General features: G+C 26.4%; 1 protein-coding gene across 3 annotated transcripts in view; it reads left to right on the top strand.

Annotated features, from left to right (window-relative positions):
• Window positions 1-15,376, top strand: part of LOC107169036 (extracellular serine/threonine protein CG31145) — a 74,930-nt gene that overhangs the window by 52,764 nt on the left and 6,790 nt on the right. For all 3 annotated transcript variants that reach the window (XM_089222251.1, XM_089222252.1, XM_089222253.1), the window contains 5 exons: window positions 3,451-3,575; window positions 3,655-3,733; window positions 5,566-5,658; window positions 10,732-11,039; window positions 13,699-13,972. In XM_089222251.1, the coding sequence (XP_089078377.1) occupies window positions 3,451-3,575; window positions 3,655-3,733; window positions 5,566-5,658; window positions 10,732-11,039; window positions 13,699-13,972 (879 nt within the window). The remainder of the gene's footprint in view (window positions 1-3,450; window positions 3,576-3,654; window positions 3,734-5,565; window positions 5,659-10,731; window positions 11,040-13,698; window positions 13,973-15,376) is intronic.

Raw genomic sequence — 15,376 nt, 5'->3', positions numbered from 1 at the left:
TTTATTATTTTGATGTATGAAAAAATATATATAAAAGAAACCCCATTAAATACTTTTTAGCTATTTTATTATTGTTGACATAAATAATTGACTACTGACTACTATATAGTATATATTTCACAATTCTATGTATGTTAAAAAATTAAATATTTTTGTATAAATACTCGTACAGCAATTTTGATGGTAATACAACCAAAATATTTCAACGTAATTATTAATATTTAATCAAACTAAACTAATGAAGAGCATTTATTTCAATTTGACTTTTAAGTGATAACCTAATCTATATTTATTAAAATATAATAATTCGACAACAAAGTTCAAAACAATTTATGGTATTGGAAATGGAAAGTGATAATATTTTATAAAACGTAATTAACTATTCATAAATTAAATATATTATAATAATTATTAATAATGACTTAGGTTCCAAAACCATTGTATGATAAAAGATTCTAATGCAATTTATTTTAAAAGGCTTTCATGCTATTATGATTACTATATTATAAATGAATTATAATAGAAGGTGCCTACTAACTATAATTTTGTACGTCATAGTATTTTATTTAATAACATTTAGCTTTGCTATACAAATTTAAACCATAAATATATAATGAACGCGATCAATGATGATTATAATATATTATATCAAATCAACACATCCAAATTTAAAACAATATAATATGATAAGTACTCAAATGTTGAAATAAATTCGAAAATACAAAATATAGGTAATTTTTTTATAAAGTAATACCTTTTGACATGCAAATTTCCCAAATTTAATACTCAGTATAGTTCTTTATTTTGCTATGATATATAACTTGCAGGTAAGATAATTATAAATGTATTAAGTTTGATTCTACTTATTTAATTTAAAATCTTTGTCGATTTCAATAATATGATTAAATGATATAATATTATTACATAATTAAAAAATAATGATTTTGAAACAATAATTTTTTTGTACTAGGCATTAGCGTGTATTTGATATGGAAATTTAATACTAAATTTAGACATTTATCTTCTTATTGAATTTTGATAAGTTAAATAGTTAATAAGTTATTCTTTAAATTTGTAAATTGATCATAATCAAGATAAAACCATTCGACTAAAATCTTAATATGGATTACTCTAACGCAGCGGTTCCCAACCCATGGGCCGCGAGCCATAGGTACCTATACTATTAAATATTATATATGTATATATAATATAATTAGGTTTTTTTTAATAAACAATTGTTTTTTTTTAAATTTTTTATTCCTAATAACTATATATGCATGTATTTTTGTATATAGTATATATTATAATTTTATGAAAACGTATATAGGTATGCTATGGGTGAGCCTCAAATATTTTTTTACAAAATTAGTGGTCCGCGAAACTAAAAAAAAGGTTGGAAACCGCTGCTCTAACGTATTGTAATTGTTGAGCTAGATTTATAATAAAAATCTAATTAAAAAAAAAAGGGCGGGTAAGTCGTGGATGTCGCTCTGCTGTACAGTAGGTTACAAGTGGGTTACTGTAATGGATGGAATTAAATTTGAATCCAATGATATTATATCATTGTATACGAAAAACGATTCTGAGCGAAGACGGTTTATCTGTCTAGAATATATTATAGATTATTAAAAATTTTCAAATCTTAGATTTAAAAAGAAAATTTTTAAAGAATTTCTAGTTTAAAATAATTTGCTAATTTTCGTGATTTTCATGATTTTTACACATGTTGTCAAAATTCAAACTTCGAATGCTTGTAAACAAAAAAATGTGCTAATATATTTCTTTTATTTTCAACTGCTATTGTAAAAATATGATAGGAGCCATGTATTAAATTTTCAAGCATTTCTGCCTAACAAATAAATTTTTATCGATATTAATTTAAAAAAAACTAATAATGATCTAAAATTTAAAATGCCTATGAATGGTTCAACTTAAGTCAAAATTTTTTGAAAATTGCATGGTGGATAGAATATACGTATATAAACATTCTGTGAAAATTGCATGTATCTATGGTTATTGTTTTTAATGTTACATCAAAAACCAAAATCGATTTTGTCGAAAAATGAGTGTGCGTAAAATTTCCCGTTTTTCCCTTAATTTTTAGTTTCTTTTTCTCGATTATTTAGAAAAGTATTAAGAATTTTTCACTTTTGACCTCCCAAAGTACCAACTAGATTCACTTTCTGATCGAAAGAGGTACTGAAGTCAAAAATCGAAGCATTTTTACTGCCTCAAAACGTGATGACAGACACACAAAAAAAAAAATAAAAACACACATCATGGTAAAATCAATACATTCATCGCTCCGCTCAGAATCTAAAACTCTTATTACTTCTTAAAATAATAATAGAAAATACTTAATAAAATACTAAATTAAATATATGTAATTATATTAATATTTTGGCTGATGACCTTTTTTTTTTTTTTGGCAATCCTATATGTGGATTGTTATGTATTTACAAAGTGGCACGCAAGATCATTTGGGCTGGCCATCCCTGCATTAGGATATAAAGATAGCGATTGAAATTTGAAGGACATCAACATTTGTTGTAACATGATTTAAAACTAAAAAATATTTTATTTCTCATATTGGTGAAAAAAATGAAACGAAATAAAAAAATAACAAGAACGAAAATTTTTTTAGGTGGAAATTATGAACAAATATGAACCTATTCCTTGCAGTGTTTGTTGAAAATGAACGATTGAATAACATCGAAAACATTTAAGATCGTATTTATAGATTTATCTAATAGATGCCTATATTATACTTAATTGATTAACTACTAATAACTTTATTAAGTATTTATTGTGTTAAAATATTTTTATGTTATAATTTAAACTCTACGCTACACATAATAAATGTGTATTGTATAATTTCGAAAAAAACACTATGTTCAGTTAAATCTTTTTGATTTATCAAGAATTCAGAGGTGATATAATGTTTTTAAGACCAGTGAAATAATATTTTCTGTTAAAGAGTAAAATGGGAAAATTCTCATTAAGACCTTCACTATAAGTAGGAGGGAAGGAAAAGAGCGCATTTATCTTTGATTTTTATTCTCACGCGATAAAACTCGTTGGTTTTATTTCATTATTATTATTATTACTGTATTACTGAAAACATGGCGCATAATTGGGTCGTTTTTCACTTTAATCAACCGCGAAGAAATCTCCACCAAGAGTTTCCATTAATTACTTTTAAATTTAATTTTACATTCGAAACCGTTATAAGGAGACTCGTATACCTTTTGAATTGTCCTTTTTAATAAAGGAGTAACGAAATGTTAAATTGTGTAAATAATATTAAACACTTACACATTTTGATATATTATTTAATATTTATGAATTATACAATATATACATATATATATATATTTATTGTGTGTGTGTTAAGAACTTTACTAGAATTAAATGTGTTTTTAATATCTTAAATATTAATATATTTTTTAGGCCTAACAGGACGGCACTTACTATGTTCCACTCAAGAATATCAAAAAGAGAAATGTATCCTGAGAACGACACGTATGTGTCATTAATCTTAAAAACCATGTCCAATGCGCGTATCTTAAATGTAGGTGAGTTTTTCGGATTAATTTTTCATTATTAATAAAAAAAAAAAATCATTAGGTAATATTGATAAATATTATATTTTAGACCAAAAAGAAGGAGGTACACAAATCAAGCTTGTTATACAGTATTCAAATGGAGATAAAGCTCTTATGAAACCAATGAGGTAAATTATTTAAGTCTTTATTCGAAATATTTATGCGGGTGATTTTTTTGTATTGCTAATTTATTTACATTTAAATGACTTTTTAATTATATAATATGGAATATAATATTAAATTAATATCACATAAAGTATCCGTTAATTGAACCATTAAAAATTAGTATTTAATGTATGTAAATGGACTAATTCGTAATTATTATTTGAAACAGACTCCGACATGTTGATGTTTTAAAAGCATGTTCTATCGCTTATTAGTTCCGTCAAGTATTTTTTAATGTTGAAATAATTGGGATATAACTAACTAATTCTAATTTGTAACTTGTTTTTGTGACGTTGACACTTTTTTCAGCGAATCTTCGTGGAACAGAGTATAATAAATTCGTTTCATCCACTATAATATTGTAGTCATATATTGTATTTACTAAATAATATGACGTAAATAATATTTCAGTGATTTGTATAATTATTAAATAATAAAAAAGCAAATGATAGAAAATAATTAATTCAAATATTTTTTCCTAACTGCTTGGTATCTATTTAGGATTCATTGAAAACCGAATTAAATTCAGTGTTATGAAAGTATTAAAATTTTAGAATCAAAAATATTAATGTAAATTGATTCTTAGCTTAAGATAATATAACATTTTCTATTCAATATTTATCTCAACTGATACTAAAGTTATTTAAAATTATTGCAAAGAAGCAGCATTTCATGATTAAGTAGATACTAGTATCACTTGTATCATATTATATTATAATTTTGCAAAGAAATAAGAATCAGAAATTTTTCGAAAATTTCGCACAAATAAAAACAGGAAGCACGTATAACATAAAACCTGTAAATAGGTAACTGTTGAAGGAAAAAATGTATTAAACATATTTATTTACTGTTGAATAATGTACAACGCATTCTATTCATAAATAGTTGTTGGTTTTTATGTACCTACCCATCTATCTGCGTTCTTAATATTATATTATAAGCATTATTTCGATTCCAACATTGATAATTTCATAAACAATAATTTATTGTTATTTTGTAGTAATAGGTAAATTTTTGTTATGGAAATTATTTAAATAATGTTATTTTATGTAGATATTATCTTTGTATTATTCATCACCTCCGTTCTAATATTATTGTCTATTATTTTATAATAACAAAATACCAAGGTTCCTTAAGTAGTTAAGTTGAACTTTTTCTAAATGTTTTATAATATATTATGCTTATAATATGGTATTTTTAGTATACTAAACATGCTTAGAATCCTTTTTCGAATGCAATTATTTATAATTCCTAATTGATAACTACAATAAAAATACAAAATATGCCCCAAGGTGATCAAAGTGAGACGGCTACAGCCAATACATATCCACTCTTTATGTATATACTTGGGCTGTGATTTTTAATATATTATGTATATGCATTTTAAAAATCCTTAACCGATTGAATTGGATTCTCCTTCGTGCGATATTGGTTATTATACAATTATAGGAACACGTATAACATTTGTGGCTATCGTTTTACAATTTCGAACTATTATAGAATTATATAATATTAATAAATTAATATATTATTATGTATTATGTGAAAAGTAGAAATTTTTTAAGTACATTTAATAATGTTGTAGCCAGTAGGTTATCATAATATATATTTGATCAAAAAATGATTCATAAAACGAAGTTATTTTGAAGATAACATATAGTCCATTAATTTTTATAATCGAAATATATAATATCATATAATATTATACATACATATTACCTACTATGTATATTACTATTTTAGTATCGCGTTGTATAGATATTTTTGAAAATATTTTGTTTTTATACAATCGCAGGTTCTCCAGAGAACAACAGACTCTACCAAATCATTTTTACTTCACCGACTACGAAAGGCACAACGCCGAAATTGCTGCGTTTCATCTCGACAGGTAAGTTCATCGCTAAAACGAAAATCATACGAATTAGTTCCGAATGATAGTCAATCGTAAACGTTACTGTGAATGAAGCAATTCCTTGGTCCATGCAATTCAGTGCATTACATCATGGTGTTGTTCATTGTGAAACAATGCAGTTCGATCCAAAAAATGATTTAAACTATGTGTATTATATTATATATAATATAGCATACACCTAGGTATAAACTATACAGGTATATTTTTTTACCATCTGAAAAAATATATAAAATATAATTTAGTGAGATCTGTCAAAAATGATGCTGTGGTTGACGGTTGTTACCAATTTCAGACAATTATCAAAAACGAAGTGTCGATAAAATTGATAAGATTTAATAAATTTTATATTATTTAGGTACCTGGTATTTTTTTTTGTCAATTTTTTAATTCCAGTATGGGTTATAAAAATAAAGTCATGATTATTTTTGGTGACATTGTACATTTGACATATTTTATGCTAACTTAATTGTTTTCTCGATTGATGTCTCATAATATTATTATAATGTTGTTAGTCTGGTATCTGCATATTATGCGTAGCAATCGTCATAGTACGCACATCTCTTTTAAATGTAGTAGCATAATGTGTACTTACTAGACAATTAACAATGAATACATTTAATTGGTTCTCTTATATACATTAAGGTGACCATATTAAGAAAATAAAAAAACGGGACATCTGAAACGTCTACCCCCACCACAAAGAAAATTTTTTCCATATACATTAATAACACAAATGCACACAACTGTAGAGAGTTAAAATACAAATCTAAGTCATATCACAAACAATTATTTTCTTATTACCTTACCGTTTTTGAGTAAATAACCTAAAATTATAAATATAAAATAAAATAAAAGTTTTTAAATATTTATGAATTTTTTTTTTTGTGTCTTATTAAACAACACAATGTTACATTTTAAAAGTCAAAACTATTATAATTCTTTAAACAATTAAAACATGTACTTTTAAATATTAAAATTTAAGTATTAAACAATTAAACCATTACATTGTTACATACCAATACTGTTACATTTTTTTTTTTGGGGTTGGTAAATTAAGTCCCAAATGACCCTAACTCGGTAAATTGAGTCCCGGGGAAAAATAGGTAGTAGGTAATTTGAGTCTCAGGGAAAAACGATTTATATGCATTTAAAATTTAAAAATATGCACTATAAAATTGTTATTTGTGATTTGTGGACATTCATTGACTGCATGTATATGATTTTGAAAATAGCAACATGCATTTTTATTAATCATATAATTATTTTTTATGCAACCAAATGCATGTTGCTATTTTCAAAATCATATACATGCAGTCAATGAATTGTTCACTAATCATAAATACAAATTTTATAGTGCACATTTTTAAATTTTAAATGCTTATAAATCGTTTTTCCTTGGGACTCAAATTACCTACTGCATTATTTTTTCCGGGATTCAACTTACCACTTACCTACTACCTATTTTTCCCCGGGACTCAATTTACCGCTTTCAAAATGTACCAAACTTATCTCGGACTCAATTTACCTCGCCCCTTTTTTTTTTAACAAGAATAAGGCAATTAACAACATCAGCTTTTTTCATTATTCATGAATTTGATAATCCTTCTTCCACACTTTCTACTATTTTTTCGTATTTTTCTGAAGAACTTATCGAATTCAACAATTTTGGGTGCTTCAAAAGAAATTCATAAAATTGTGAACAAGTTAAGCTTTTAAAGTGCTGTTTTGCAATAATTATTGATCTGATGGTTTCGACTTTAAAACGGTTTTTTTCATCTGTCCACAATACATTTGTTATTGAAAAAATTCTTTCTACAGATGCATTTGTCCCAAGAATAGCCAATTCAATAATTGTTGATAAGTTGTTGATAGAAATTTGATTTTTTCTAGTATTTTAAATACTTCACACCATTTTTCTGTTACTTTTTTTGAACAATTTCTCCATTCTACAATTTTAACTTGTATCACTTGAACTACATGATTTTATATTAATCAAATAACTTATCCTCGTCCATGTTCAAATCCAGGTTGAGTTTTTTTATTTTTAAATAAATATTGAATACTTTCTTGAACGTCTACCCAAGTAGGAATATCTAATAATTGAGTCCATCGAAAAATTTTGAACGGTTCAAAATGAAAACTCCGTTTTTTTATGTAAGATAAGAAAACACAATAAAAATAACGGGATTAAAACAGGACACGATGACCAAAAACGGGACAATCCCGTTTTAAACGGGACGTCTGGTCACCCTAATATACATATATTATCATTATTTTTATTACTTTTACATTTTTCAAGTAATACCAAACCAATTTTCTAAAAATAATGTTTAGGAATAATGTTTAGGTCATAAATTTTTTTCATAATTTCACTTTGTGTACGTTCACTTATCATCTATCCTAGGTTGAGACATAATCATGAAATGGATTTGTTTTTGTTTTTTTATTTTTTTCATAGACATATTACGATAGCACGTTTTAAAAGTTTTAAGAATATAAATTAAATAATAAATATAGTTTATACATTTTATCGTTTATAGAAATGCTGACTAAGTAACAAATAGGTATTATAATATATATATATATATATATACATCTTTATAATATAATTTATGTGTTCTTGTGGAATGCTGACAGATTATTCAATAATAAACTGAGAACATTTTGAAATTTCTACGATTATGAAAGTCATCACGACCGCTAATCACAACATTAAAAAATAATAATTACAGAAATTCAAATAAAGTACTTAATGTAGTATTTACACAGTAAAAGTTAACACATATTATGTGCGTTGGACCAAACTTAGAATACGTCAGTAACGTTTTGAATTCTGAAATTTAATGTGTGTGTCTGTGAGTGAGAGGGGGGGGGGTTGATTAAAAAGGAGGTCCTAGTTTGCATATACGTTTACTAAAATTAAAACTTATCTGCAAAATATGTATAATATGATACATAATATATTCTTATTATCAAAATGCCTATGGAAAGATTCAGATCCGTTCGTTGAATTTGATTGTTTATCATTTGATTTGCTAGCACACAGGGAAAAGTTGAAGTTTTAACTAAGTAAAATATACAATACTAAAACTAAATCTGAGAATACATCACGCATTTATAGCATTGCCTATTGAATGTGTTTACTCTATCTTTATTTTCATACCTGCAAATATACAGCAAACCAGTGCTCGAATTGGGAAATTAAAAGAAAGGGAACTCAAGTAGAAACTGAAAAAACAGCGTTCCAACTGAACATTTATTGAGCACTAACCCGTGGGGGGCTTAGCCCCCCACACTCCTTTAATTATTACCACAATATCACTATATTTTTATTAGTTTATATATTTTATTTCTCTTAATGTTAATATTCTCCAATACTTACGAGTTTATTTTATTTTTTACAGTATCTATTTAATATTTTATAAGGTTGAATAAATAAAAAATAAAAATATTCATTGGCATTTAATACCGCGTAGCGCGTACGGCGTACCCGTGCGTTCTTTTAGGAAAATGTAGTATGGAACGCTATTTAAAATCAAAAGGTAGTGTAGGAGCTGAGTTCCCATGCATCTCCCCACCAATTCGAGCACTGCAGTAAACTAAAAAAATATTTAAACAATTGCTTAACACGAAATCATTATTTTTATATCCCACTAACAATGAACTACAAGTTTGTATTCGACAAAACTAAGATTGCGCTAAATGCAATGTACAACTATATATATAAAGGAAATACCTTGAAAAACTATAATTAAGTTACGAACATATTTTTTAATGTCGAGAAAAATATGAATAATTGCATACGTTTTGATTTTGGAATGTTTTCCGCATATTTGTGAAGTTGAAAGTATATGTTGTTATACATTAATGGTATAGGTACAGCTCAGTAAAATATTTCGGGCGATAGGAAAATAATATTTCGCATATACCTATAATACGTATGAATGCATTATGCATGACATATACCTACAGGGTGATTCTTTTATCATTGAACACTCATTATTTAAAAAAGTATTTACTTTTTTCAAAATATTTTTTTACTTAGTTTCATGTTGTTAAAAAACCAACGTTTTTATTAAAAAATTATATTTTTAAATATTTTTTATCCTTATCATTTTTTAAGTTTTTTACTTTTTTGAATGACAACATAGAGTTTTAATATCATATTCCAAAGCAGAATATTTTTCTAATTATTTTGATTCGTAAAAATCGAATTTTGGACGAGTAGTTTATGAGTTATAAGTATTTAAAGTTTAGATTGGCGGAGTGGAGTGGTACGGGGTTACCCCGCAAAATGTTTGTCCACTACTCCCCTTGTCTAAACTTTAAATACTTATAACTCATAAACTACTCGTCCAAAATTCGATTTTTACGTATCAAAATAATTAGAAAAATATTCTGCTTTGGAATATGATATTAAAACTCTATGTTGTCATTCAAAAAAGTAAAAAACTTAAAAAATGATAAGGATAAAAAATATTAAAAAACATAATTTTTTAATAAAAACAACATGAAACTCTGTAAAAAAATATTTTCAAAAACATTGATACTTTTTGAAATAATGAGTGTTCAATGATAAAAGAATCACCCGGTATAATTGCACACATGAGTGGTTGCAATTCTATAGTATTTTATACGTAAACAAGTTCCATGTTTTTAATGAGAAATTTTAAAACGTGTGCGAAATGTAGGCGATTTAAATCGTTTAAAACACGAAAAATAAAGTACAAACAGTTCTACCTTGACGCTCCACATTGATCAACTTCTTGAATTTTTTTTTTTATTGTAAAATTTATTTTTATTTAATTTAAAGTCAAATAAACGATCTAGATCAGTATGTAAATATGTATAGATGCATACAAAAAAAAACCAAAGATTACCTCTACGCCGCCTAAACTAATCAGCTAAGAGCCGCCCCCCTCCCATAATTGTAAAATATAATTTTTTTATAAAATTATAAACGTAATATATTTAAAAAATGTTAGTTTCACAATTTTTAGACTATTTTAGTAGGAAAATTAGTGTATAATAATATTATACTGTCAACAGGATATTGGGGTTTCGGAGAGCAATGCCGGTCAGTGGCAGATTGGTGAACATCACGTCTGAACTTATGGCCCAGGTGACCGCGTCCGATTTGTTGAAAACATTCTTCGTGTCACCCGACAAAAATGTGTGTTTTCACGGACAGTGTTCCTACTACTGTGACACGTCGCATGCCATTTGTGGAAATCCAGACATGTTGGAGGGCTCATTCGCCGCGTACTTGCCATCCCAAGAGGTTTTGGAGAGAAAGACGTGGAGGCATCCGTGGAGACGCAGCTACCATAAGCGGAAGAAGGCTAAATGGGAAACAGGTCAGTGACGAGAGCGATCTATTCATAGATAATTATGTGTTTTCGCCAAAAGTTGGAATTCAAAAACGTAATAAATCATACGAGTATTACAGTAGAATCCGCTTATAGCGATCTTTACAGAACCTTGGGAATCGAATCGTTATATCTGCATAACAAAAATATACTGCATGTAAATGTAAGATAAACTAAATAGGTGTAATAGATATATATGGCTATGAATAGTTTTATCCGAAATATCGTTATGTACAGCATTGTAATAAGTGGTTTTTATTTTAATAATATCGTTGTTCAACATAAGTTCGGTAAAATACGGTAAAATGTATCTTACAAAATACCAAATTATAATGGATGGTAAGAATTTGAAGGATATCTATATTTTTTTTTAGACTGAACAAAATAAACAGGAAAAAACAATGTAATTCATGGTATTAATAAATTAGCCTACATAAATATGTTGATAATTTATGTTTTTAATATACCAATAAATTGTAATATTTTAAAACTTGGTACAAGCGCAATTTTTTTACTAATACAATATGTTTGACTTTAAGTGTAACTAGGTATAAGTTTATATATAATTTTGATTTTATATACATTTATAACATAAGTATTTTTGATGAATAAGTCACGAGTATTTTCAATGAAAAATTGTGAATTTCGTTTTATATTTTTTTATAACGGGAAAAATAATATTTTAATGAAGTATTGGTACAACTTTTTGACTGTCACATATGAAAATTGATTGAAAGTAAAAATCATTAATTAAAATTAATATGTGTCCTTTCTATCATTAATATTTTTTATTTATTAAATTTAAGGGATTATTAAAAAAAAAACTATGTTTATTTAGTTTATAATGTTAACATGGTTATATACTATGCGATAGCGTGGAAATATAGATGGGATATTTATTATTTTAACTATCAAATGATTCTAGTATTATAATAAATTAATAAATAACAAGTTTAGTAAAGCGCGAAAAAAAAATGGTATTAAATGTATCGATTTTATTTCAAAATGTTATGTTACTCGTTATAAATGAAATAGTTAATGTATAATATTATAATATTACGCATCAATACAATAATTGTGCTTACTATAAATTATTGTTAAGAATCTAATACCCTGGGCCTCCTAACGAGTTTTCTCAGTTAGACCTTGTATTTTTTTGTAAGAAAATTAAGTAAAATATATTTATATAAATATTAATATAAATTATATATATACAATTACATAAAGTAGTTAGTGGTTTTTAGTTTGTTGTTGCTAACTGGAAAAACTATTCAACTAATTTTTCTGAATTTTTGCTCAGTTATTCCTGATAATCCCTAAGGGTTTTCTTACAAATGTTAGCCTTTACCCTTTGATATTCCTTCTAACAGGTTTTTTGGTATAAAAAGGAAATAATGATAATATAATATGTAGGTAACCGAATAATTAAAAAAAAAAATATTCGATTTCCGTTTGCCAAAGAAAAATTGCATATAAGCGATAAGCCACTATACGTTTTTATACACGGCTTGTATTTTAAAAATATCAGAAAAATGTAATGTCTAGTTTATATCACGTTCAAAAAATTTATTTATGCTGAATTAAAAATTAAGACTTAATTGTGATTGAGTTTAAAAACATTAAGAATATTCTGATATTTTACTTATAAAGTAATTTAGCTTGCATGTAGACAAAGTTATGGAACAATTTATTTAGCGCTAATAAATAATTCACTAAACACCTGAAACATTTTAAATTTGTGATGTATCATTCAAAAAATAAAATGTATTAGAAATCTTAAATAAAGAGTTAAGTTACAAGATTTTTTTTATATAATATAATGTATGGTAAAATTATAACATGGTGTAGTTTCATCGCTATAAAAACATATTTATAATTTCAAGTTTCAATTACGTCTTGTGGCATACTGATGTGTTTTATAAAACGGTATTATAAATTATTTTTAAAATATAAAACATTTTATTTAATGCAATAATGTCTTTAGCGACTTATTAAGGGAATAGTTTTTATCCCGGACCTCACTACCCAAGCATTATTGCGATAAGCTTGCTTAAAATAAGAACATATACGTAGTTTATAAAATAAAATATTTATAATAATAATGATAATACCAATTGCACATTATTATTAATCACAAAAGTTGATCACAAAAGTAATTAATAAACTAATGCAGGTACAGTTCTTTATAACTTTCCCTAATGCATGCATGATTCAAACCTAAGATACTATTTTTTACTGAACATAATATGTACAATTGTTTGATTTACTGTAATTCTATACTGGAAATATATTTAACATGGTTATTTCAAAGTTAATGTAAGCTTTTACACAAGGTGTTAAATAAATAAATATGTCAGAATCCATTATGGCAATCAGCAGGACTTTTTATTCTTATAGATATTGCTTTCTACACTTTTATAGAGCAAAAATAGCTGTAAATTATCGCTCAACTGTAATGCTAATTTTATCTTAAAATAGTACCTAAATGGGTTAAAACAACACTGTGAAGTGTGAATATTGTACTCTAAGTGACACAAATAGAAAGATATAATTTCCCAAAGTATTTTTTCAATCTTTTATTGTTTAGTGCTAAGTACTTTATGTACTCATCGAAATCGTTATTTTATTTTGTTTGTTTTCGATATAGATCCAAATTATTGCGAATTAGTCAGAAACCTGTCGCCGTACAATAGTGGTCGCCGGATGTTGGATATTATGGACTTGTCCGTGTTCGACTTTCTCATGGGCAACATGGACCGTCATCATTACGAAACGTTCACCCTGTTCGGAAACGACTCATTTCCTATTCATTTAGACCACGGTCGGGCGTTTGGCAAGGCGTTCCACGACGAGATGAGTATATTGGCTCCAATCATACAGTGTTGTCATATACGAAAATCTACGCTTGAAACATTGCTAAGGTACATTGCTATTTATTGTTTGTTCTACGTTAATTAACATGATCAAAATAAAAGCATAAACGCTGTGGTTCCAATCGGATAATTAATCATTATTATTAGGAAGAACGTATGTAATATGATGGTAATATATAAGTTTGGGTATAGTATAATATGTATATAGGTAGAATTCCAGTTTGAAAGATTTATATGTTTTTTGTTCTTTGTGATGTAAAATATATATATATAAATTCGAAGGTACACATAACATATGTTATTCATATGGCATAAAAAATGTTTGTCATTGTGAAAATCTCAAACATCGGCAGTATAGGAAAAAAATTGGGTAAAATAATAGGACAATTTATTTGTCCCCCTCATCGTCAGCGAGAACAATATGAAAGGGGTTCAAAACGAGCATCAGTATCTAAAATTACTTAATACAAACCTGTAGGGATATAATAGTTAAATAATCTGGTTTAAAAGTTTTATCAGGTTTCCAACAGAATTAAAAATCATAATTTATAAGTGAAGAAATATAAATTGAACTTAAAGCATTTTTTTTTTTTTTTTGTAATCGTGTAGTCACTAAATTGACCATAGAAATGAATTCACAGTACACTCCTCCGATGATATCATAATGCTTTTAACTAACAAGAAGCGAAAGTTCAATATAATATTTGATTTATCATAAAGATCCTTAACTTTACATACAAACATGTACATATTGTATAATTTTAATCAACTTGAAACGTTCAAATTTTAGCTAATTATATCATTATATATAAATATTTAATATAATATTTATTTGGTCATTTGATTTGGTATAATACTAAAAATATAAATATAGAATTTAAAAATATAAAATATAAATATCAAACTGCGAATGTAATGGTTCTTAAGCTGATTATACCGATCCCCACAATAAGAATTCTGAGTAAATTGCTTTCAAAATATAAAAATAGTAAATGACATCAGTTTCATTCGTAATCACAATTCGAGCACTTAATAAATATTATAATTATGTACTATCGAAACTTGTGAGGTACGGGGTTCGTGCATTGATAATGATGGTCTATATTAAACTGCTTTAATCTTTTATTTTATATCGTATTAAAGATTATAATATTAAATTGTATAAAGTATCTCTCTCTCTCTCTCTATATATATATATATATATATAATGATGTATATTCTCTTCAGTACACGAAAACATTGTCGACTTATAACTGACGTTTTTAGAAAAACGTAAAATGTCAAGAAATTTAAAACGGCTTTGCAAACGAAAGCTATAGGACGTAAGTTGTGATGTTGGGATTGAGTGGCGGACGAGAAGAAAAGCGTCATCTGTGCATGTATATATATATATATATATAATAACAACGTCGAAGTGTGTTTGTTTTCTGCCACGTATGTCTGGTGGACCAC

Source organism: Diuraphis noxia, unplaced genomic scaffold, assembly GCF_037042655.1.
Source record: "Diuraphis noxia isolate RWA-SAM2 unplaced genomic scaffold, SU_Dnox_SAM2 contig0003, whole genome shotgun sequence".
Lineage (NCBI taxonomy): Eukaryota > Metazoa > Arthropoda > Insecta > Hemiptera > Aphididae > Diuraphis > Diuraphis noxia.
Note: the sequence above shows the minus strand (reverse complement) of the source record. Positions and strands in the feature narration are given on the sequence as shown.